Genomic DNA, 25,165 nt, shown 5'->3' on the forward strand with positions numbered 1-25,165 from the left:
CGTAACCCGTGAGTTTGGGAGATGATAGTTGGCCCTGATCATGTTGAGAAAGGCATCTCCAAAGCCGAATTGCCGCATAGTTAAAAGACAGAAACGACCAGTCTACCCTGTCGAAGGCCTTTTCTGCGTCAAGGCCCACCAGGATTGCTGGCATCTTAAATTTGGACACCTTCTCAATCAAATGAATGGTGCGCCTGATATTATCATGTATTTGCCTTCCTTTTATAAAGCCAGATTGGTCTGGGTGGATCAGATCTGGCATCAGATTTTCTCATCTAGCTGCCAGGATTGCAAAATAGAGCTTCGCATCGAGATTGATAAGGGATATGGGTCTATACGAGCCACAAAATTAGGGGTCTTTTCCAGGCTTGGGAATTACCGATATCACTGCTTCAGCCATTGGGGCAGTGCCCCGAGCGTCTCTCGCTATTGCCTGGAATAATGCAGTAAGGTTTGGGGTGAGCTCAGAGGCGTAACATTTTTAAAAATTGTGCCGTGAGACCGTCGGGTCCAAGGGCCTTGTGCAACTTAAGCCTTGAAATAGCTGTTATCACCTCCTCCGAGGTGATAGGGAGGTGTAAGGCTTTGGCGGTCGCAAGGGGAACCTGAGGGACCATCACCGAGTCAAGATATTGTTGTTGTAGGCTCGTGTCAGGGGTGGTCCCTTGGTATAGCTTCCTGTAGAAGTCACCAAAAATGTTGGCTTTGGTGGATTCATCGTGAGTGAGGTGGCCCTGTTGATCCAGTATGCCCCTGATAAATTCCCGTTCTCTTTTCACCCTGAGCTGCCGTGCCAAGTGTTGGCCTAACTTATCGCCCTGGGCAAAGGATGTGTGTCTCAGCTTTAAAAGGGTCTACTCCGCTCGGTTGGTGTAGATGGAGCGTCATTTTCCCTGGTTTGCGGTGAGTTGTCGCTGCAGCGTGCGTGTGAGCGTGGCTGTGTGTGCCTGTTCAGCTGCCTCTAGCTCCTGTTCAAGAGCAATGCGCTCTTTCGCCCTTTGTTTGTTTAGTGTTGCGTTAAGTTGGATGCATTTCCCCCGCAGCACCGCCTTGAAGGCATCCCAGTTATTCTCCGGGGAAGTGTCTTGCGGGTTGTTAAGTGTAAAGAAATCAGTGATGGCTGCCCTTAGCTCCTCCCGCAGTAGCTTATCTTGTGTGAGCGCTGTTGGGAAGTACCATCTTGGCGTTCCAGACTTGGGGCCAGCCCAGGCCAGGCTGATGGTTATTAGGCTATGGTCGGAGACTGAGATCGGCAATATCTGAGCCGCCTGCAGTGTTCCCTTCAGGGCCTGGCTGATGAATATATAATCGATCCTGGAGTACGTTTGGTGGACGTGTGAGTAGTATGTGTAGTCTTTGGTGGTAGTATGAATTGACCGTCAGGCGTCGCATAGGCCAAGTGTCTGCATTTTCTGTTTAACCCCTTTAGAGAAGGTGCCAGAGGCCATCCTGTTTAAATGGGAGCTGTCCAGTGTCTCATGCCAAGTCATATTAAAGTCACCCAGTAGCATTACGGGACCCTCTGCAAATCCGCCCAGAAAATCAAGAGCTTTAGAAAGGAATGTGGATTGACCGGAGTTGGGGACGTAAAGAGAAATGAATGTGCAGAGTGTGCCTTTCAGCCTCCCCTTAACCATTATTAGTCTCCCATCCCAATCTGATTTAGTGGCCTCCGGTTGGAACTTAGCCATGCTGTGAAAGAGTAACGCCACTCCGTTGGTGCTAGCAGAGGATTTGTATATTAAGGGGTACGCTTTGTGTTGGAGCCTAGTGTCCTCAGATTTTTTGAGGTGGATCACCTGAAAAACCACCACATCAAATTTGTGGTCTGAGAGGTATTTCCACCATTTCTGACGCTTCTGGGGGGTGTTCAACCCTTTAACATTCCACGATGCTACTGAAACCTTTGGAGTACTCGACCCCTCTCACCCCCCCTGTGGACCATATCTCCTCTGTGCATGTATCTGTGACTTTCCCCAACAAAGCAGGTCCTTTCCTCCCAGCAATCGTGAGGAACCCATCTCCTCCCCAGTCAGTGCCGCCGAACTCAGAGAGAACCAAAGGAACAAACATTAAAACTCCTAAGTCACCACCACCACCCAAAAAGATCCCAAATACCCTCCCAAACTGAGAGCCAAAAGACCAACAGGTCCATGGCTCAAAATTCTTCCACAAATAAGAAGAATTGTGGGTAACATGGGCAAGGCCCGGATCCCCCGGCTGCCTGTCAGTAGTAACTAGAGAGCAGGTCCATAGTAAGGAAAATAAAAACCTCAGTGTCCATAGTCGACGAACTTAGTGTTATGTGAACCAGAGTTGCTGACCATACGTGCCGGATTCTGTTCTCCATGTCGCAGTACCACCTCTCGAGAGAGTGTCTAAGTCGGAAATTTCGAATTTCAGAGTGGTCATGAAGGCCCTTATTCCGTAGACGCGCCGTTGGTGGATCTGCGGGTCTTCGTGACTGTATGCCAGGGCCTGGAGCCTCTCCTGGGGAGGTCTGCCTCCGCCGAGGAACCTGATGCGGTTGCCTCATCTGGGAGGGGGAAGACTTAAAATGCGAAGGCCTTCGGAGATGTCCGTTACATGATGTGTCTTGTTTTGATATTCGAACATGAGGCCAAATGGGAATGTCCAGCAATAGCGGATATCTTCGTCCCGCAGCTTGGAGGTGACTGGTCGTAGCGCTTGACGTCGTGCCAAGGTGGAGGGGGCCAGATCCTGATAGAGGGAACACTTGTAGCCTTGGAAGGACACTTCTTTCTTTTTCCGTGCCGCGGTCAAGATGGCATCCTTTGTTGTGAAAGAGTGTAGTTTAACCAGACCGTCTCGCGGCCTTCTGCGTTCCCTGGTCTGTAGGGGCCCCACACGGTGGACCCTGTCTAATTTAAGCTTCAGGTGATGAGGGGCCAGGAGTTCTGCAAAGAGGCCTGTCACAAAGGCCTCCAGGTCAGGCCCCTCCGCTCCCTCCTTCAAGTCCCGGATCCGTATGTTCTCCCGCCGGGTTCTGTTTTTCAGGTCTTCCGCTGTCAGTAAGACCTGATGAAGTTGGTCTTGAAAGGATTGCTGGGAGTCTTGGAGCTTGGTGACGCGAGTTGTAAGGTCTTGCGTCTGCTCCTCCACTTCTAGCACTCTGGTGCCCACAGCGTCTACATCATGGCGTAAAGTCGTAATTTTTTCGGTGAGACCAGCTTTCAGTTGATCCATGGAGGACCGTAAGTCCTGTTTAATTTCTTGGCAGAGCTCTGCCTTGAAGTCTCATAGAGTGGCCACCAGATCTTCTCTTGTAAGGGACATGTTGTGCAGGTGGTTTACCTCCGATGGAGAGGTACCCTTTTCTGGTGCTGTGAAGTAGCGGGAAACCTTATTTATGTTTTTCTTAGGAGGCATAGGGGCACAGCCCAGCATGGCGAGTGATCCGGCGGATCAGGTTCAGGAAAGACCTGGCGTGTAGGCGATGGGAATCTAGCATTGGCCATGTGTTCGCCCCTCGTGTCGGTGTCCGACCTCTATTGAGCGATGGGGTCAGAACGCCTTAGTAGGGTCAGGCAGAGAGAGGCATATACCAGCGTGGGGCCAGCAACCCTTGGGTGATCCTGCACACAAAAGACCACCCATTCAGTGGTGTCATCTCACAGGTTGTAATCTCCCCTTTGGTCATGGCACAGACACGAGGTTCATTTCTGTAGTCCCCGAGGCATCGCCGCCATCTTGAAGTCAAGCATTCAGCCTGAAAGACATCTGTCCTCCTTCCCTCCGTGAGCAGGGCCGACAATGGGGAAGAGACTGACCTGGCTGAAATGGTCCATGTAATTCGCCCCCTCACTGATCGCCGAAACTGCCTCAGAGGGGCTGGTCGCTCTGCAATTTCTCAGATCTACCGCAGGGCCGCCGATGAAGTTTCCGCCGCGACCACACTTCTATTGAAGTCGCGGGATGTTGTAAGTGGCTCCAGTGTTCCCCCGTAGGTCCGCAGGGTCAGGGTGGGGTCTGAGCATCGGCCGCGGTGAAGTTTAAATCGCCGTCATTGGTGAGGTAAAGAGGCCTGCAGGGTGCCCGATGTGCGCTGCTGCGCCATTTTGGAAGCGGCCTCGGAGCTCTGTCGCACTGGAATCGGGAGCCAGCACTGGTCACAGCCTTGTCACTCCAGCATGTATAAGGTTCCCGAAGGATCTCTGGACACAGCAGGTTGTAGGCATATATCGTAGGGCTCCCTACCTGCCGTGGAACATCATGTGGCAACCGTCTGGGTCCGGAGCTGAAGCGGCTCACGTCCGCTCAGCCATCTTACTTGGCCACGCCTCTCTGTACTCATTCTTTAAGGAATGGCATACCAACAGTACCTAATCATGCCTTATACGTAGCAGTTGAGACTGTTCTGCTGACAGGATCCTAGAGCATTGAGCTCTGCCATTTTGTGTGTTTTTCACTTTGGAAAGATTTCCAAACTTTGTACTCAATGCTGTTAGGGACTGGCAGCACATTGTCTCTGTTTTCTTCACAAAATACCATCCTTTTAATGAAATGTTCTATCCATGGGATAAAAAATGTAAGAAAAAAGGCTACCCTCATGCTGTTCTGTATTGTTTGCCTACCTTCTTCTCATCATCCAGACACCTGTGAATTCGGAAGAAAGATGTCAAGAAAAACTTTGAAGTACAGGGAAAAGATATGGCTGCATTGTCTTCATTGAGACCTGTTAAGATGGAAAGACGCATCTGGAAGGACGTGGAGATGGAGTTCCCTCTACCATCTCCCCTTCCATTGTCTCCAAGGACCTCTTGCAAGGGAAATGCAGGGACAGATCTCAAGAGAAGAAATAAAGACTGACTCGGTTCACTTTGAGGTCCATTATGTCAAAGGTAGGGCTAGTCACATCTTGCTCATCGAGGAGGGGTAAGTCGACGTTGGCGACAAGACTGTCAGAGTTGTTGATAAAGACATGACTCTCATCACCAAAAATATTTTTCCACCTTTCTGCGGAATGGGTCAGCAAGTTGGGTGGCCCAAGGTGGTCAAGCTTGGAGTATCAGGACAAACATTCTCGGATCTCAGCCCATTGTGTGTCTCTCTCTTTCCAGTGGGGAGGAGTCCGCCCCCGAATCTCCACCTGGAAACTGCAACCAGAGGCCCTCCTGGATGCAGCCTTTCAGTAGACCATTGGCATACACATACAACAATATTTTGAGGAAAATTAGGGGTCAGTGGGGAATAGAGGGACCAAGTGGGATGCCCGGAAGTCAGTTATGAGAGGACACTGTATTAAAGCTATATGGGGGGGCGGGGGAACCAAAGCATCTCTGATCCATGGCTTGCTGACACTAGAAGATCTGATCTGATCTGGGAGGCCGACAGGAAAGCGGTGAATGATTTAAAGGCCTTGACGTGCCAAAGAGCACTGCTGAAACAACATAGGGATCTGAACTGCCAACTTGGCAACATTGACTACAAAACGTATCTTGCCAGGCAACACGCTGATGGCGACAAGCCAGTGCGTGTACTTGCCTCGCTGCTGAACTCAGAAAGTCCCAGAATCTTGATCAGGGAAGTCCAAAATGTTAGTGGTCACACTGTGAATACTCAAGCAGATATTAATGCGCTATTCGTGGATTATTTTGAGGCAGTGTATGCGCCAGATGTGAGATGCCTATGTGCTTATTTGCTGGATGGACTGGGCGAACCCCACCAGTAGGGGACCTACTTTAGGTCAAAAGAGGGGTGCCATTTCCTGGATGACTCCGTTATATACCCTTATTTCTCTCCTCCCTCTTCTTCTTTCTTTCACGAATGTTATTGAATATTGGACCTCCTTCAGTAGTGGTGTTGCTCTATCTGACCAGGTCATGTTAACATTGTGTTTTATTTGGTATGTCTAGGTGCACTTAACGATCCCTAATGTAAACAGGACCTCTGCAGGGCATACAAGCTGCACGGTCGGTCACTGGGTTACTGAGTGATTGAGTGCAATTTATTATTGGTGGCAGTTATGTTGTTTACTATGTTAATTCACTAACTTTCTGTTTTTGCAGAATGAAAAAAATAGAAATGTAATACAGACATTAAAAAAAAAAAATCAATACAAACAAAGTTAAGTCAGTACAGTTTCAGAGTGTATGGCAGTGGTTGCATCTGTTCTCGAGAAGAAAGGGAATCTATGCCCATTCCTACATGGAAGACAGGCTTAAAAAACACAAATGCATCTCAAGAAGCCCAGTGTACTTGCAACACTAAATTATCTGTTTTTCATTAACTGGTGCCTAGGCATGATTCGAGTGCAGTCGATACATTACTCGTGACCAGTCATATACCAACTATCAGATAGAGTGTATTCTAGATGAAGTAGAGACTATATTCTGCTCATCTGAAGTGTCAGAAAATTCTAAGGAGGAAACTCTGCCACATCTCTCCACTTCTGGGCTCAATGGCTTCCTGCATTTTTCTGATTCCAAATGCCCATCTGCAAATAAAGACTGTTGCCACAGAGTCTGGATGGCCAGTGGTGTTAGCTGGGTGGACAAAGTGACTCTACAATAATCTGCTGTTGGTTCCCTTCCTTGGTGGTGGTGATTACCCAGTTTTCTGAAAGGTCTCACTCTTCAGCCAGAGGCTCCGTTTCATACAGTTGTTACAGATGCTTTACCGCTATTCTATTCGGGATTTATGAATAATAATGAACATTCCCTGGAGGGGAATGAATAGTTTCGTACCTGTAATACTAGTTCTCCTACAAGCGATTATTCAGTATAATCATAAGGAACTTTCCCTCCTCCCCAGAGAAAAGACAAATGGAATTATACTCAGTTCTACTATAATCCTACAACCCAGTTAAAAGTGAACTGGCTCAACTTCCACCTACAGGGCATGTTTTGGATACTGATGGTATGCTAATCCTTAATCCAAAAGCACAGTTTGGCCAGCCTCTCAATCTTCATCTTATCGGACTACATGGCCACTATTTTATCTTGCCCTTTCTTTAAAAAAGGGGTTGTGAGCGTGTCATTAGTCACTAGGTAATTCTAGTACATTTGCTTCTATTTAGAATTAGTTTTCCTTTTTTAAATTCTATCGCTGAAAAATGGCAATATGGCATTTTGTAGGCTGTTCTAAAAACTTTCTTTTTCTTAGAGAAGTTGCTGTTTCATTTAAAAAAAAAAAAAGGGAATATACCTTTTTTTAGGTCTCGCCTAGCGACGCAGCGCATGTGCGCTGCTCGCCTTGGCGAGATCTATTGTTGCCGCTTCTGTGCCGGAGGGAGACAGGAGATGGCACGCGTGGACAGGAGATGTGCACGCATACGGATAGGAGATGTGCACTCCGTACGGTTGCACATCTCCTGTCCCCGGAGGCTGGCGTTACACAGCGAGTGCATCGCGCGATTTCACTTTTCCTCCCCTCGTCGGCTCCACGGAGCCAGCTTGTTCTTTGCAGGGACTACAAGGCTTTGATTGTCCTGAAGGTCCAAAAGGAGAACGTGGGCTTCCTTTGAGTACTGTTCTGTTGATTTCATTTCTCCCCTTTATTTCCCTATCACCTCCGCTTCTCTACCCTTATTTTTCTAAACCAACGTTCTCTAGGTTTAAACATAAGCCTTCATAAAGTTCTTGATGTCTATTTGAGTTGTAATCCTTTTGAATGTTTTCCTGAATCTTGATCCAACTGTTTGCCTCTAGTAGTAAATCTTTTGAATATTGAATATTCTTTAGAATCATTTCCAGAGGGGTACCTCTTTTTTCTTGTACTTTGTGTGAATGGCCAATATTATTAGGGATTGTTAAACGTCTGTATTCAGTGTTGATCTTGTTGTTCTAATGCTTTATGTTTCAGGGAAGCACATGCAACGCCTCCAAACATGCCTGAGCTACACTTTTATTTTGATGTCCAATTATGAGATTAGCTAATTATTGGATTACTGAAAGAAGGATGTTTTAAAACATACTTGCAAATGGAAGTTCGTGTAATGTAATACGATAAGTGGCACAAGGCAAGATTTAGCTTCACATAAGCTGCTCATTAATGCAGAGTTTATTTTAATGTCCATGTCTTAGCGGTAATCTTTTTTGGCTGCTATCTGTTGCGAACCTTCCACTTTTAATGGAGGCTCACTTTATGACTACTTTGAAGATGGAATCTCATGATGACCTGCTCAAATGTTAGTTCTTTAAACCAGTGCTGCTCAAACCTTTTAGGACCACTACCCAATTTTTAAAACAACAAATTGTCGCGACCACCTAGCTTTAATGGGCATGAGATGGTGGCAATTTTTTAGTGCAATAGCAGCATTTGTTTTTAAACAGCATTACCTTGACCACCACTTTCGGTATGCGACTGTGACCAACATATTTATCTGCCCATATAAGTAGCAGATGGAGAATTGCACTGGAGCTGCAACACCTTTCAGAGTGGAGTTCTGGCTTTTTGTATCCATTCACTAAAATCACAAGGCCTCTGAAAAATCTTGGGCTCAATACCAGTGATAGCAAATTCTAGAACCTTCCAGTTTCCGCTGCAGACTAAGGCTTCATATTTCGATATCTAGAGAATACGGCCCAAGGGCTTTGAGACACTTTACATGATCGTCGGATTCATTGTATTTTAAGCACTGGAGGCTAAGTGATTTTCCCAGAATCAGTGGAGGTTGATCCACTGTCAGAAGTCCACCCTTAATCCGGTCCTCCAGATGAAAAGCCAACAACTCTGGCCATTAGGCCAATTCCATATTTCTCAATTTCTGTGAGTGAAACACTAGTGGTATGGTTGTGTATGAATGATCCTGCTGAGGAAGCACATTTTCTGTTAAAGTACCTTTGAAGTAATAAAAAAAACCAAAAACAGCAGCAACAAACACTGGAAGTTTCACTTGGAGTCTTGTTTGGGAATAATTGCAATGGTTTGTTTGAAAATTGGACTTCAGAGCATTATTTAGAATCTTTCACTAGAGCACAAACATGGGTAATTTTAAATATTACTTGCATTATTACCAAACCTTTTTCGACCCACCAGTGGCTCCAGACAGTTTTTGTTATCATTTTGACATTTGTATGTAAAAACTGAGGTTTCCACAAGGCCCTTGAGGTCTCTTGTTTATGCCAGTATAAAACCATAAATATAAAGTATGCTCTGGGGAGAAATCAAATGTCTTAGTTAACAAACATTTGCAATGCAATAGGTCTCGCATTTTAGAAACTTTGACCTATTATTGTAAATGACAATGCTTTTCATTATTGCAGGTTTTTTAAACAAATAAATAAAAGGAATTGTCATTTATAATGCCAATAGTTCAAAATCTTGCAATTGCGAGACCTATTGCATTGCAAATGCTTGTTATTTATATGCTTTGTAAAAAACGTGCTTTGGCATCCAGTATGTAAGTGGGATTGCTTATAACTACAGTGGTGATTTCTCTGGTGGAGAAGTAAGGATTACAGGTAAGTGACTATTCTTTTTTGTTTTCATTGCTTTCGAACATGACATTGAAATTAGATTGCATTTTACATGTAGAGCAGTTTGCTTATATTGCAGTGTTAAATAGTTGACATTCTTAATTTTCTTTGTGTAAGGGTGTAAGCTGAAGACATTTATTTGTCTGCCTTATTTGCTAATCTACTGTCTGTTTTGTCACAGAACCTCCCTGAAAATGCTTTGAGTTTATTGAAGAAATGTCTCACATTTCACCCTTCCAAGAGGTAAAAGCAACAACATAGCTAATGTTTACTTGTATAAAACTGGTGCCTGATAGAGCTCATGAGTCTGCACAAGTAGGGCCCAATTTGTCAGCATGGTTACCATCCAACTTAGTTGTACAATAAAGTGTGTGCACTGACACATATTCTCACAGTTAGATCTTAGCCCTATGGAAAATTTGTGAGAATGATGGATTTTCTGCCATGTTAAATTTAGTGGTAGAGGCGGAAATCCTGGTCAGAGTCTCTTGTAAGGATGCAGACCTGCAAAAAGTTACAGCTTTGCATATATTCACACCAACAATGTTTTTTAATCACCTTCACACAAAAAATCTTACTAAAAGTAATTTTTTATGGTGTTTTAATGGGGGGGGGGGACAGTTTCCCAAATACCCTTCAGAGATCTAGGAAATTGTTGCTCCATGGGGAAAATTGTAACCCTGTCGAAACAAATCAAATCAAAACGATCTGCTATGCATTTCCACAGCAAGTACTACCACAGATTCTTACTTTCAGACAATCGTCATCACGAGTAAGTGCAACGAAATAGCAGTAAGCATCCAAATGATGATGGTAAAATATCATCTCATTGTTAAGATACTCTTAATCCTCATATGAATACGGTTAACATTGTTCCTAGTAAGGCTAGGTTTATTTTTTCAATCAAGAAACAACTTATTGAACATTTTTTCCGACCTGCAGACCATCCCAAGATGATCAATTAGTATCACTCAAGAAATTTGTAAAAGGTCAAATTTGGCTTGTGAATTTTTTACAAAATTGTTTTGTGACCAATCAAAACCAATTTGATGTAAGAAACATTTGACTAATTTCTGCAATACAAATGTCACAGTGGTGAGTAACGAAACCAGTGATGGCTGTGACTGATGAGTGTAATGGGATCCAGGTATTTTTTCTCAACATTGAAAAACTACTTATAATTGTCTCTGCTACAGTGGCTTCTTGTATTGCCCACCCGCACTCCCAATGCTAGCCAAATAATACAAAGATTAATTATGTGAAAACTTCACTAACTGAAGCGAAAATGTTCCATCTCCTTAACATTCCAAGAAATCACTGCTTTTCAAGTCTGTTATATTAACTACGCTTTGAACTTCACTCATTAGGCTGACATCTGTCTGCCTAATCCTGTTAAATAAAATATAAAACACATTTATTGTCTTGATGTGTTCTAGTTGTGTTCAGATGCATTAAAACGAGTGTGGGTTAACCCTTGATTTAAAAAAAAAACAAAAAAACACATTACTTCATCCCATCTCCTGTAAAAGCTGTTGCCCAATCTCCAGTGTTCTGTGTTTTTGAAAAGACAGCAATGTTTTTAGCTGCAGACTTTTCTTGAATTGAGTATCGTTTTCAGTAAGTGCCAATCTGGTTTCAGGCCTATTTGAGTGCCAGGAACAGCTTTACAAGATGAACACTCCTCCATTCTCAACATCTTTGATGATGCTTTGACCGTTGTACTGATGCAGTGCTGGCGGATCTTCCTGCAGCATTTGACCCTTGTCGAACCTTAGCGTGTTATAATTATGCAGATGACTCCCACATTGTTTTAAAGCTTTAGGGTTCTCTTTAAGATGATTTTGCTGCTTTTGAAATCATCTTTTCCACCATTCAAGATTGGAGGGAAAGGATCTGGTTGTGTGTTAATTGAGCTGAAAACTGAGCGTGGCTCTTAGTTTTAGCAAATAAATTGAAGTAAACAGAAACCCTATCTACCTAAATACAAACTTTATACGCCATCTGATTGCAGTGTATCAGACTGCCATGGAAATGCAGCATCTTCTAATTACTATGTAAAATGGTTGTGAATGATTAGTACCCTTCTGAATTAACACCATAGAGCCGATATTGCTAGAGCCACAGTTGACCCTCCTTGAAAGCACTCTTAAAATGTATTGATTTCTGATGTTAAAGAATTCAGCCACAAGGGCAATGGCAATTACAAATATTCATAAGAGAGACCTTAGCTTATTACATTGCTTTGGGCTGTTATTACTGCCAGAGTGCCTTTAGGGACTTTCATTATCTCCTATGAATCTGTTTGTTATAACTTGTCAAAATAGTTTAAATCCAGGCTTAAATGTGGGCACTTTGATTACAGCTCACCACTTGTGTAATAAAAACCATTGCCACTGCTGCAAGATTCATTAGCACAGTGGTTCCCGAACTATTGACTTCTGGGGACCCCCACTTAATCATTACTGGAACCCGGGGACCCCAACTGAATCATTATTTGAATCCGGGGACCCCCCACGAGTCATTACTGGAAGTCAGGGACCCCGGCCTAAGCAATGTTCATGATTTGAACCACAAAACAATACACAAAAATACAAAAAAAGCATTCAAACAAATACACAAATAACACATTTTATTTAATTAGAAAACATATAATTAAAGTAGAAATCAAAATGTAATTTTAATAGAATTGCTGGAGCTTTTCTAAATTCAATTGAGGCCGCTCATCATCCATACTATATTCAGTTTGATGCACTTGCACTGCTCCCGCAAATCAATCTGAGGATACTAATTTAATTTTTAGCCTCCAGTTTCAAATTCCTTCACATTTACAGTAAGTTTTAAAATGTTCAATTGTGCATTTAGCCTCTTTATATATCTACACTTTATTGATCTGTTATTATTATTCGATTTTCAAAGTAGTCGCGGACCCCCTGAGGAGACTTCAGGGACCCCCAGGGGTCCCCGGACCCCAGTTTGGGAACCACTGCATTAGCACTTATATTTTCTAACTTCTAAGACCTGACTTGTCCAGTTTAGTGCTTGGATGCTTCAGTGCCACTTTAGCACTTTATGAGCAGCATGTTGATGGTAAATTATTCCTACAGATTAAAAAGAATCGTTCCAGCCCTGATTCTAAGCTAGGAGCTGTCAAAATTGAAAGAGTTGCCAGTAAAAATGAATCCTTGCTTCTTTGCTTTGTTATAGTAGAGGATGAGATTCTTATCTTACCGCCACTTGTCCCAAATGATAGACATTGGCTGGGTATATGTCTCCAAACACCGTTAAAATAGATTCACCAAATATTTTTTTAAAGCACATATTGTTTTCTGATGGTTACTGAATGCTGCAGCACAATCCTAATAACCACTGTCAGTTTCTTGGCCTAAGCTCATGTCTTATGTCTTTCAACCACTACTTTGTGTGCTAATGACAGTACCCCTTCTCTGCTCCCACCACTTGCAACAGCTGTACCTCTGTTTTGCTTTCAGTGAATGCCAGCCTTGCTTCTTGAATTTGTGACTTTTTATAAAGTAAATCCACTTACCACCACAAACCGATTCCTTGGCATCAACAGTGGGAGCCACATCTCCTGTCTTGGAAATGTGTATAAAAGTGGAACCCAAACTACCTCCTACTTCTTTCCAGTTGCAAGTTCAAAACCAAGGAAATTAGTGCTCTGCTTAGATCCAGGACTGGTATCTGTTGGACAGCCACTCTGTCTGAGATGAGGGGACACCACATGAAGTCTGCGCATCTTTCTTGAAATGATGCAAGTCTTTCCCTGACCTAGGTGGCTCTCTTACCTGCTTAGAGCATGTCTGGCCCACAGGACCTGACTGGCCTAGAAAGGGAATCCCAGTTTCTGAGTTCAAAAGATGGACCATCCAGAAGAGTGCACTGTTTACAACAACATAACCAGAGTTGACCTTAGAGTGCCTGATGGTCTCTTGGCCGAGTGTTTCTGGGTTTAATCAATGTGAGCCAAACCTCCTGACTGGCCCACCCCTAACATGCCTGCTCCAATGACCGCCACCAGATAAAGACAATAGATTTATATTGACCTTCTGTGCACTTAGACCGGGAACCTGCACTATGAACTAGAAGACCGATGCCAACCCCCGTTAATGCCCGGACATCCCTAATCAGAGCAGACTTCCCCAGGACCACACCCCTTGCACCTGTCCATGTGCAGAGTGGAGCTACTGCATCTGTGAGCTATTCTCTGCTGCTGTTACTCATGCACTCTCACTTGAGCCTAACAAGTGACTCTAATCTCAGGTAAACCCATTGCACCAGAACAGTATAATACACACAAAACAAAATGTTGAACACCACAAGGTTGTATAATATAAATGTTACATACTAGACAGTTCTCGTTAAGCGGGGTGATTGTTAAATCATGAATCCACATAAATCTGTAGTAAAGTGCACATCCAGTGGTCAGTTTTTTTATTTGTACAGTCTTGTTGGAAATTACCATCCTGTGCATGATATTCCCCTAGACTTTTTCTGCCTTTTGCTAAGCCCGTTTTTGCTAGTCATAGGAACTCTGCATGCTTTACACCAGCTAACCGGGGGTAAAGTGATTGTGCTAGCCGCTCAAAAATGCTAAATTGGTACATTTAATTTATTTGTAAATCTTTATTATATTGTACCATGTCAACCCAGAGCCTGTAAATTAAATGCTACCAGTGTGCTGCAGCTAAAGTAGCACTGTAAAACATGTCTCCAGGCCTGCCATTGCAGCCTGAGTATCAGTTTTAAACTGCAATTCCAACCTGTCAAAACAAGCCTTTTGCCTACACCATCCTCTTAAATACTTATAAGTCATCCCTAAGGAAGGCCCTAAATGTCTACAGGAGAGGATGCGTAGCATTTAAGAAGTAGTCATGTATATTTAATGTTTTACATGTTCTGGCAGTGAAAAACCTTCAAAGTCTGTTTTCACTCACGGCTCACTGTGGCAAGGCTAATTCTTCTATAGGAAAACACTGGGTCACACTATAACAACTTCTAGTGCCTACTTTCAGTTTGTGAGCACCTAGAAAGAAATTCAATTCAAGGGCTCGATTTAATAGTAATTTTCCAACCTAATGGTCAAATTGAATTTTATATTACTATTTTGGAAATTACACTTTTAGAAAGTTGTCCTTTTCCTGCTTAAAGCAAAAAGGACTGTTCTACCAGTGTGTCATGACTGCTGATTGGTCCCCTGTGGTGAGATGTGGATTGCTCTCAGACAGTGAGCAAAGGGCTAGGGATATGGGGAGGTTTGTTTTCCCTCTCTGAGCAGCATGGCCTGGGGCTTGTGTCCAGCCCCCATCCTGAGCTTAAAGTGATGTATACCCTGTCACTGGCAGATATAGCTCACACCTAGGCCTGCCTCCCTTTTGTCTTACTAGACAGATTGGCCCCAAACCCAGTGGGGCTGCCCCAGAACTGGTAGGGAGTGACCTCAGGGGAGGGTTTGCCCATTTTCATAGTCACATCTCTGGGTGAGCACAGGGAGCTCTGACCTGGGTAAGGAAGGTTGATCCATGTTGGATTCAGGGAATGAGGGATGCTGTGGGACAGTACAGTATAACACACAGGATGTGCTGCAAAAGTGTGTAGGGTCACTCCTAGGAACTTTTACCTGATAAATTAGGGAGTGACTGGGAGTTTCCCTTCACCCACAGGCTGGCAATTGACGTAAATGTGACTTCCCTAGTACCCTGTCTGAAGGAAAACTGGACCTGCTTGCCTTGAACCCAAGGGTCAGTTGCCTGACCTTCTACTTGATCTACAGCGATACAACAAGTTTCCAGAGACCTATCTCCTGGCTGACCTGTTCCAACTGAACCCGCCCTGGACCCTGCAACTTTGCCACTGCCAGAGTGAGTTCTAACCCCCTAGTGGTGCCCCACAGGCCCTTGACTCTTAGCTTAGTGTTAGTGTGTACTCCTCCTGTCCCAAAAACTGGTAGAAGTGGTACTTTTGTGTTTGCCAACTTTCTGTGTAGAGAACCGTCTGAGACCAGGACTGCTGTCGAAGCTGCAGACATCAAATTACTGGTCAGCCTCAGCTTGCTGGTTTGACCTGCTGAAGGAAATATGCCTTCCTAAAATGTTTCTAAGCCCAAACGTACAGCTCTTCATTTGGACGGGCACGGGGCAAAATCCAATAGATGTTGAGGCCTTCCCTGGAACGGACTTAGCACACTGAGCTTTCCTGTCTTCGTCAACAACTGCACCACTAGGACCACGTTCTTCACCAACTTGACATTGACTAACCCTGCTTCAGATCAAGCTTGCCCCACCATTGACTCATCACTTTTTCTCCATCACATTTTTTCTAAGTCAGAAAGTACATTTTCCACTGGGATGAACCTGGGCCTTGTATCTGATTCGCATTTCATTGGGGTCAGCCTTAACTTTTGACTCTGAGTGTGACCAGATAACTGCGATTGGCGCTTTCTGCTTCTTGGAATTATTTTAAATTCAAACTTTAACAATTTTTGTTTTGGATTTTTGTCGTTTTTTATTTTTTTGGTAAACATTTTTATAGGCATTTTCTGTAATTATTTACATCACATCATTACCGATGGCATTGGCATACAAAAGACATCTCACATACACTTTACATCTTGGCATGAGGTTGAGTAACATCGTGGTCTATGACCTCCCACACAGCCTCCGAGTTGATAATGGTTCTAAGGGACAAGTGGTGGGGTAGTGTCAGCACTCATGTGAGGTAGTCGCTGTTGTACACTGGGATGTGAGGCGTGCTCTCTCTGTTAGCACTGTATCATAGGGGGGGTGGTGTGCCAGCATTAATATAAACTGAAACAAACCTGGGAGATAAAACTGGGGTACACTGTGTCTAATATTGCTACCGTTTGGGAGTATTCGCCTGAATGTTGCAACATGGCAGGGTGGCTAGATAGGCATGCGGAGGTGAGAGGTGGGGGGAGTGTTGGAGAACTCCCATATGGAAATGCAGTTACGGTCCGCTCGTGGCCGCCTGTTGCGACCCGTCGGGCGTCCGGGCCCTCTGCGAGTCACCCTGGGCAGCCGCAGGAGCCACGAGTGCCCCAGGAGAACTGGTAGTCAGAGACCCCGGCGCCGCTAGTGTTTCTTGTGTAAAGGAGTGGAGTAACATGGCCCATGGCATAGAGATTGGATGCTTACGAATTCCCTTAACCTCTTCTGTACTGAGTATTCCCTCTTCTGCTGTGCCCCACTTCTTGATAGCACCCACCCATGCTGTTAGAGGGGGGCCTCCCGGTGCCTTCCAATGCATAGTAATGAATCGCTTAGCCAGGAGGAGCACCAAGGACGCTAACCGAATTTCCACTTTCATGTTTTTGCGATGTTTGCAGACTCCAAAGGCACTAGCTTTCCATGTGTATAGGTCTGGGAGTCCTGTGACCGTCCTAAGAGTGGTGTGAACTGTGTCCCAGTAGCTGTGAATCATCGGGCAATCCCATAGCATGTGTTGGAATGAGGCATTGGGCTCTGGGCATCTGGGACAGGTGAAGGAGCTTTCGGGGAAGTACTTCTGTAACTTTTCAGGAGTAAGGTACGCTCGGTGCAATATATGCAGTTGTATGTTTTTAAAGCGATAGTTACGGGACACTTTTTTAGTGAATTCTAATGCACGCGTCCATTCCTTATCGTGAAGTGGCCTACGGACGTCCGTTTCCCATTCCTCCTGGAGGGGTGCAAGGGTGGGTTGCTTAAGGGTCCGTATAGCTTTATATATCCATGTGACTAAGTGTCGGCCGGGGCCCATCTGTAGTATCGCGTGAATTACAGAGTGTGTAGGGGGTTCTGTATCTATTGTTTGCCACATTTTGTGGCAGTCTACCATGAGCTGCCTGTACAGAAGAAACCGTCCTCTAGGGAGGTCGAAGTCTTCCATGAGCGTCTCAAAGGTCTGAAGTTGTCCGTTGAGGTATAGTGTGCCTGCATCCGTCAATGAGCATTCAGTCCATGTGTGCAGCATCCGCTCCGTGTAGTGTGCTCGACTCTTGGGAAACCCCACCAGCGGCAGGAGGGGGGAGTATGGAGGTGTTGCATGGTCCAATCTGTGGATGCGTGATAGACAGTCGTGTGCGGTCATCACCTGGAGTGGCTTGGTCTGAGTCGGCGCCGCCCCTGGCCGTAACATATGGTGGATGGTTGGAATGTGGATCTGCCCGGCTGCTGTGAGCAATTCCCCCTGTGCCTGACCCGTCGTCCAGTGCAATACCCACTGAAGCTGGGCGGCTAGAAAGTAAGCTTCAAAAGCTGGGGCTGCTAGTCCCCCTTGATCGATGGGCAGCTACAACTTGGCAAGGGCGATGCGTCTGCGACTGGATTTTTGTCATGTTGGTGTTATTTTATTTATTAAAATGTTCCCTACTTTTCCAACATTGTTTGGGATTTTTCTTGTGTAGTGTTTTCACTTTATTACTGTTTAAGTGCTGCATAAATACTTTTTCACATTGCCTCTAAGTTAAGCCTGACTTCTTTGTGCCAAGCTACCTGAGTTGTAAGCACAGGTGTATTTAATTAGTTTACTGGTTCACCCATACGAGAATTGGGATTATTATTTGAGGTGGGTTCACACCCCCTTCAACTAATTCTCCAATTTCTTCCAAATTTGAATTAACTTGCTTAATAAAGCTATATGTGACGGGCTAGTCATTAAGATCAATCGGTAGTATTTGATTTTTCACTTCTTTTTTTGAAAGACGGCAGAACAGTTCTTGGTGACTGCAGCAAGAAAAAAAGATTACCCTGTATGGGGAGGACATACCTCCCAGCCCACTAGCATACTGGCCTTTTTCATTATTCATGTTCTTTGTCCAGCACTGTAGAAGACTTTGTCAAAGGTGATGGCTCTCACAGCTAGTAGTGATGATGCTGTGTAGGCAGGAGTACCCAAAACATGAGCACAATGAACTGTGAAACCTCTGCAACTGGGTGTCAGCAGCCTTTTTGAAGTAGCACCCAAGGAGAGACAAAAGGAGGAAATGCTTACTTCTCTTGAGCAACAGAATCTGCTCAGGAGCTATCTAATATGAATCCCACTAGTCTCACACATACATCCACAAGGAGTCATGCCACCGTGCCTACTTTACACAATACACACCCCACAAGCATATAAGGTGTTAGCACAAGAGTGTGTGCGAGTGTCATCTGCAAGTACACTTTTCTCAAGTTAGGCCAATATGCTTTCCACTCCTTCTAAATAAGAGAAAAAGGTCTGGTCCAGCCAAGAATTATAAATGCAGTATGCTGCCACCATCGCTTAATGTCAACAATACAGTACATGAACAATAGTCCCATGTCAGCTTGATGGCACGTTTGGTGCTCTCATCCATGTCTCAGTATTTAGCTCTGGACCTCTGAGTCAGTGTACTGGCCTTAGTTTGCACACAGGTTTAACATGTCATTTAGCCACAAAAAAAATCAGCATACCAAATATTGAATGCAGTGAAGTCACTCAGGACAGAGGTACACCTGTTTGCCATGCAGTGGGCTTCCCCCTTCAAGGATCTCCTGATCCTTTTTCTACTAGGAGCCAGTCACTGTCTCTCCAAACACAGATCTCTTAACTGATCTAAAGACATGGTGTCAGGGTCTGCTCCAACCACCATTATATCTTCTATTTCTGTGTGCAGGAAATGTGGTCAAGCTGGTCTTATTGTTCTGCTCAAGACTGGTCTAGAGATCCTACACCACTTGCCACAAATTGTCAGTTCTTGTTCGGACCAGTGTCTCAGGGGAAACTGAGGCCACTGGGCCACAACTGTGATGGTTGGGGTCATTTGCCTATGGGGTTCGTCCTACTGTGGGTCTGCAAACTGGGCTACATACACCCTTGTCCCCCACTGTAGTGATGGCGAGCAGTCACAGGCTTAACCTCCAACAATCTGACAATATAATTATTTGTTACGCTGAGTACTTTTCTTTCAGTAAAAGAGAAGTACGTCAATCACACCAAAATGAGGTGATCCACACACAACATTGTAATCGCTACTAGACTGCACACTACAAATGCTATTTGGGTTATCTACACAGAAATCAGCAGTCTAGATTAAACCACAGGTGCAATATGGATGCAGATGAGCAGCTTTTCTGGTTTCTGTGACCCATAGGCCTGCTCATGTTTCCTTTACTAGACAGTTATCCTTAAGGAGAAGTATTGTTAAGGCATTAATCCAACATAAGCCTATAGTAAAGATCACAGTCAGTGTTCAGTTGAGGTGATGGTTTTGCCTGAGATTATGGGTGCTTCTTAGGCTCAAGCACGAGCGTGTGGGCCAAAGGGCACAGACGAGCAGATATGCCCTCGGGTGCAGTGACTCTTCCATGCTACCCCTTCCACCTTTTCCTCACACAGGATCTGGTGCAGGGGCAGTTGTTTTGGGGATCTCAGCTCTGATAAAGGAGGTCCTGGCTCTCTCAGAGGTTGTCTTCTATCATCTGGTCCGTGGGGTAAGCCCCCAGTCTCTGACAATAGTCAGTACAAGTCATTTGTCTTCCCCTTGTGACTCTTGCTGGAACGTTCATGCTGGGGGTTGGCAAGTGGTGTCTGTGAGCTTGTTCGGGACATGTTGCTTAAAGTAGAAACACTTGGGGATTTTGGGGTGCCATGATACCTTCAGGCAGACTGTTCAACCCTGCTTACTCTCCTGTAAACAGTCCTCTCTTCTGGGCTGCCCCTCATCTGGGCTCAGTTGCTTGGATTCTCCTTCCTCAGGGAGTCCGCTTCTGTAGGGACAGAAATATCTCAGATCCCTTCTCAGCATGTCAGTCAAGCTCCGTGGTCACAGACAGTCCCTCACCTCTAACAGCAAGATGGTGCAAAATTCAGGTGTTATCTCCTCACATCTGGGAGACTGGCTGTGCAACAGACGCCAGTCTTGGATCTCAACAGCTCTTTGAGTACTCACACTTCCCAGACAGTGGATGTTGACCCCACTGCCAAGGTCCAGGAACCAATTTGGGATGATTCTCTAATTGTTTCTACAGTGCAGACTGTCTATGTAAACAAAAACAAAAAACAAGCACAATGATGTGTGAGACCTCTGCAATTGGCTGTCATCAGCCTTTCTGAAGGAGCTCTCTGGGGGAAACAAAAGGGGCAGGCCTTGTTCCCTTTAACAACAGAATCTGGTGACTCACTCCCCTTCCTTCACCATTAACTCAAATGAGTGTGCTCAGAAAGACTAATCAGCAACCACTGCTGAAGAGGTAACTATAGAATTTCTAAAAGCATCCCTATCTCCATCCTCCCTTTCTTCAATTTCTAGGTTGTACCCTTCAGCTCTGGAATGCAGGCTGTACCCTTGTATTGTCGGAGGAGGCTGTACCTCAAATGTTATCTTATGACATCTAAATCCATGGGCAATCCAAAATGGATCTCGCTGGTCTAGAGGGCTTGCTTGGTGTGCATCTCCATGTCAAAGAACCAGACCCAGACTCAGAGTCAAAGTATAGACCTAGGCCTCGCGGGCATGATGTAATAGCGCGTAAAGTGGGTCACAGATAGAATAAAATATATTGCATGCAAATAGGTCACTTAGGCAGGGGTGCACGTCTGTTTCCTATGAGGTGAACATTTCTGTGCTCTCCTAATAAAGGGATTTGGAAAAGTCTTTACGGGACATACTTAGGCAATCTTTACCTTGGGAAAACCATTTGTATTCCTTACACATAATGTGTTCTTGATGCTGCATGGTTATAAGGTTGTTATTTACTAGTTCCAAAATGATTTACTCATGAGACCATTAACCAGTGACCATGTTAAATATCCATTTACTAGAAGATTGAACTCAGGCCCAGCAGCTTCATTTTGAATGGTTACGATCAGGTTGTGCCTTATTAAGTAAGTATATGTTGCTTGAACCTAATTTCTATTGTGTTTTCCTTTGAAGGCCAATTGCAGCAGAGTTATTAAGTGACAGTGTCTTCCGGGAAGTATCGCCAATGTATATGCCTTTCTCCAAGCCAGCCAGTCTGTTCTCATCGACTCTGAGATGTGCTAACCTGACGCTGCCGGAGGACATCAGTCTTCTCTGTGAAGGTACTCTACAGTAGACGAGGTGTTGTAGTGGCACTGTTAGTTGAGAATAAAGTTTGGTGGATCTGTGGGTTAAAGCTCTGACCTTCTTACAGCTTATGTCAGGATCTACTTGCTTTTGCTTATAGAAATGGGCAGAATGTTTCCATGACAATAAACAGACATTTCTGTTTCAGATAGAGACTTCTAGCCACAGATTCCTCCCCTGTAGAATATTCCTCAGGCGACAGACTGGATCCAGAAACTTTCCCATAGTACATGTGTGTGCTGGAAGGTGGCTTTGCGGCTCCGCACTGATGCTGTTCCTCTTCGGAAATGACGTGCAGGGTCTATATAGGTGCCGGTCCAGTGCACTGACGTCAGTTACTTTATTTCTGTGCCAGCAGATTTGGTTCCAGAAATTCTCTTGTCTCTCAGAGATCCTTTTTTTTCACAATTTTTCTTTGAAAATGCATCTAGTGTCTGTGGGATGTCAGCACCCCTAAACCCTGTAAGGACTGCCGCAAACAGATGTCTGTGAGTATCCCCAACTGGTGTGCCTGTGGTTTCTGGGGTCGAACCATGACCCCAAGGCCTGCGAGAGACTGAGTGTCGATGAACAAGAAAGTCATAAGGGAGCGCGTGGTAAAACTTTATGTCTCCAAGCACAAGAAGACGCATCGCTCCAAGTCAAGGGAGCAAATTCGTACCTGCTCCAGTTCCTGGAGCCGACAGAGCCGCTCTAGAGACCATTCCTCATAAAGCTCCAATTCTGCAGGTAAGCACAAGAAACGTAGGAAGTCGAAGTGGGGTTCTGCACCTTCTCGCCATTCCCACTCTCCTTACAAAGTGCGTAGGCGATACCAACGGTTCCATTCCCACTTCTGAAGTGGGCAGACTTCAGAGCCAATTCTGCACTGGTTGCGGCGCAAACCCTAATTTTCTGGGGCCTTCAGTCACGTTGTGCCAGGTCTGAGATTTGCGTGCAGATATGCTCCTGTTCTCCGCATCCTTACCGACTCTGTCTGGTGCGCCTTCTGGCCCTGCGTAGCCAAGAGGCCCTCCTCCTGGATTACCGCCCGCAAGTTTACCCTCGGCGCAAGCTGGACCCTCTGAGCCTCTTTTGCCCTTTGCTTCAATAATTATCTCATCCCTGGCCGCCATGATCCAGGCCCAGGTACGTCAACGCTGATGCTGACTTCACTATCCAAATTGGTGGCTCCCATCGTCCTTTCTGGCGCCAACGCAACGCCGGTCTAACTTCGACTGACATCTCAATTGAATCCGACCAAGGTTGCTGCATTTGCTTTACCTCAAGGCAGAAAACATTCTCTCCAACCCCTCTTTTGAATGGATTCAGACCATGATGGCGACCAGGGTGTTGTGCTCCCTCAGCCCTATACAGACGAATTGGTTTGCGGACTTGTAAGATGCTAGTGGGCTGGATACCTCTCCAGAATCAGCCCTTTTCTCTTCTCCAGGACCGCCTACAGAAGAATGGCCTCCTGTACTATGGTTATGAGTAGGGCGGCAGAGGTGCTCGACCTCCATTTCCCTTCCCTGGAGGTGAAAACAAATCAACTGACCAAAGCCCTGCAACCTGGCCAAACTGCTTGTGAGCCTTTTCTTCCATTCAATGAGGCTTTGACAGATACCTTCCTAGGGGTGTGGGCATTTGCCGTAGACCGGTCAACCTTTGACCATCAGATTCCCTAAGTGCCACCATCCTCCTCTGTGTGACCCAGCCTTTTCGTCCCAGCACACCTCTCCAGAGAGTCTGATGGTGCAATCTTCCACTTGCCGGACTGACCCCAACAATTTCCCAACAAAGAGTGAAAACATTCGGGAAGAGGTTATTCTCCTTGGTCATCTTGCCTCATCAAACCCCCCCATTCAATTAATGCCTCCTGTTTGCATGGGCTTACACTCACGCACTTTGGGAATTGGTAGCACAAGTCCCCCCCAGTGTTCTGAAAGGCCTTTACCCCTTTCTGTCTCAGGCAATTCAATGCAGTTGCTATGTTGCTAAGTTCACGATTCATTGTAGCTTGAACTGGTGGATGGGCAATAGGCAGAAAAGTCGTTATTCGCCGCCATGCATGGCTTCGATCCATTGGGTTGTTGAGTGACTTACAGTCCTCGCTGATAGGCATGCTGTTCGATGGGATTTGCTTGTTTGTGGACAAATTGGACTCTGCCCTCAAGCGCTTTAAGGAGAATAGGGCTATTGTTCACTCGCTGCTTTTCTACCCATCATCGCCATCAGCAGTAGCAATTCCACTGTTCGCCTACCCCACTCCATCAGGGAACCCAGCAATTTTGCTGAAGAGGCCGAGGTGCCCACCACTCTGCGGCCAAGGTCAGCGTGCCCCCCAGTCCACCTCCCCTCACTAACACCCCCGCATCCTTATTTGCCAACCTCTTTAGTGTACCCTCGCATGGTCACAGCCAACCGATAAGAGGCAGGTCTACTGATTCTATCTGGGTTGGCAAGTGATCACATCGGACAGTTGAGTCCTTCAAATTGTCCACAGGTGTTACTCTTGCCCTTCCTTTTGTCTACTCCGCACATTCCGCCGGCTACCCCGTGACTGATGGAGGACCATCTCTCCAGTTTGTGGCAGGAAGTGCTAGCCCTTTGTCATGTTCCGCGGCGCTTGCCGTATCCCCGCCAACGCACACACAGAAACGCCGGGAGACTCACTTCCGGTTGGAGGTCGAGTCCCGGTCTAGTCTTTTGCAGCAGACGAGAGGTCGCAGAAGCACTTCCGGGGGAAACGCTTAAACTTTGCGTTTCCCGCCGGCTCCGTGCTTCGGATTCTCCTGGATTCCCTAGCGACGCGAGTTCTGTTCCCGGAACCGAGTCGCGTCAAGAAAACTCTGGTGTCTTCCACGCCGAGGCGCAACTGGTTGGCCTTCCTCGCCGCGCTGGAGCGCACATCGAGGTATTGAACCTCCCCCGACTTCTGAGCCCTTGTAGCGCAAGAGCACTTGTGGGGTTACTTGCTTTTCATAGCACAGGAGCGCTTGTGGGGTTACTTGCTTTTCATAGCGCAGGAGCGCTTGTGGGGTTACTTGCTTTTCGTAGCGCAGGAGCGCTTGGGGGTTTAGTTTGATTTCGTAGCGCAGGAGCGCTTGGGGGTTTACTTTGAGTTCGTAGCGCAGGAGCGCTTGGGGGTTTACTTTGATTTCGTAGCGCAGGAGCGCTTGTGGGGTTACTTTGATTTCCCTAGCGCAGGGGCGCTTGTGGGTTTACTTTGGGTTTCCGGTACAGCGTTCTGTTTCCTCATCGCGCAGGAGCGCTGCAATGGGGAATCGCTCCACAGAGCTGGAGCATTGTTCCTAACCAACAGTTGCCTTCCAGGGATGCCACTGTTTTAGCTTGCCTTATTGTTTCAGCAAGATGCGCAGGAGCGCCATTTCTCAAGGTTTTGACTTTTGCTTTTGGCACGTTGCGCAGGAGCGCTTTCCTTTGGTTTCGCTGAGGTATCCGTGTTCTGGAGCACCTCGCCTGGATTAGCCTTCTTTGGAGCAGCGCTGATTCTGGGTACCGTGGTCCACAGAAGCATTGGTGAGTCCCCAGGAGGAAATCACTTTCTGTGTGTGTGTTTTAAGGGTTGCTTAAAAACAGGAGTTGGGGTTCTCTACTGATCTGGTCCTTTCCTGTCTTCCAGGGGGCACCGAGATACCCC

At 45.7% G+C, this 25,165-nt stretch overlaps 1 protein-coding gene across 2 annotated transcripts in view; it reads left to right on the top strand.

Annotated features, from left to right (window-relative positions):
- Window positions 1–25,165, top strand: part of TBCK (TBC1 domain containing kinase) — a 1,508,203-nt gene that overhangs the window by 371,275 nt on the left and 1,111,763 nt on the right. For both annotated transcript variants that reach the window (XM_085641401.1, XM_085641402.1), the window contains exons 9-10: window positions 9,622–9,683; window positions 21,349–21,497. In XM_085641401.1, coding sequence (XP_085497527.1) covers window positions 9,622–9,683; window positions 21,349–21,497 — 211 coding nt within the window. The remainder of the gene's footprint in view (window positions 1–9,621; window positions 9,684–21,348; window positions 21,498–25,165) is intronic.

This window comes from Triturus cristatus, chromosome 2_2, assembly GCF_964204655.1.
Source record: "Triturus cristatus chromosome 2_2, aTriCri1.1, whole genome shotgun sequence".
Lineage (NCBI taxonomy): Eukaryota > Metazoa > Chordata > Amphibia > Caudata > Salamandridae > Triturus > Triturus cristatus.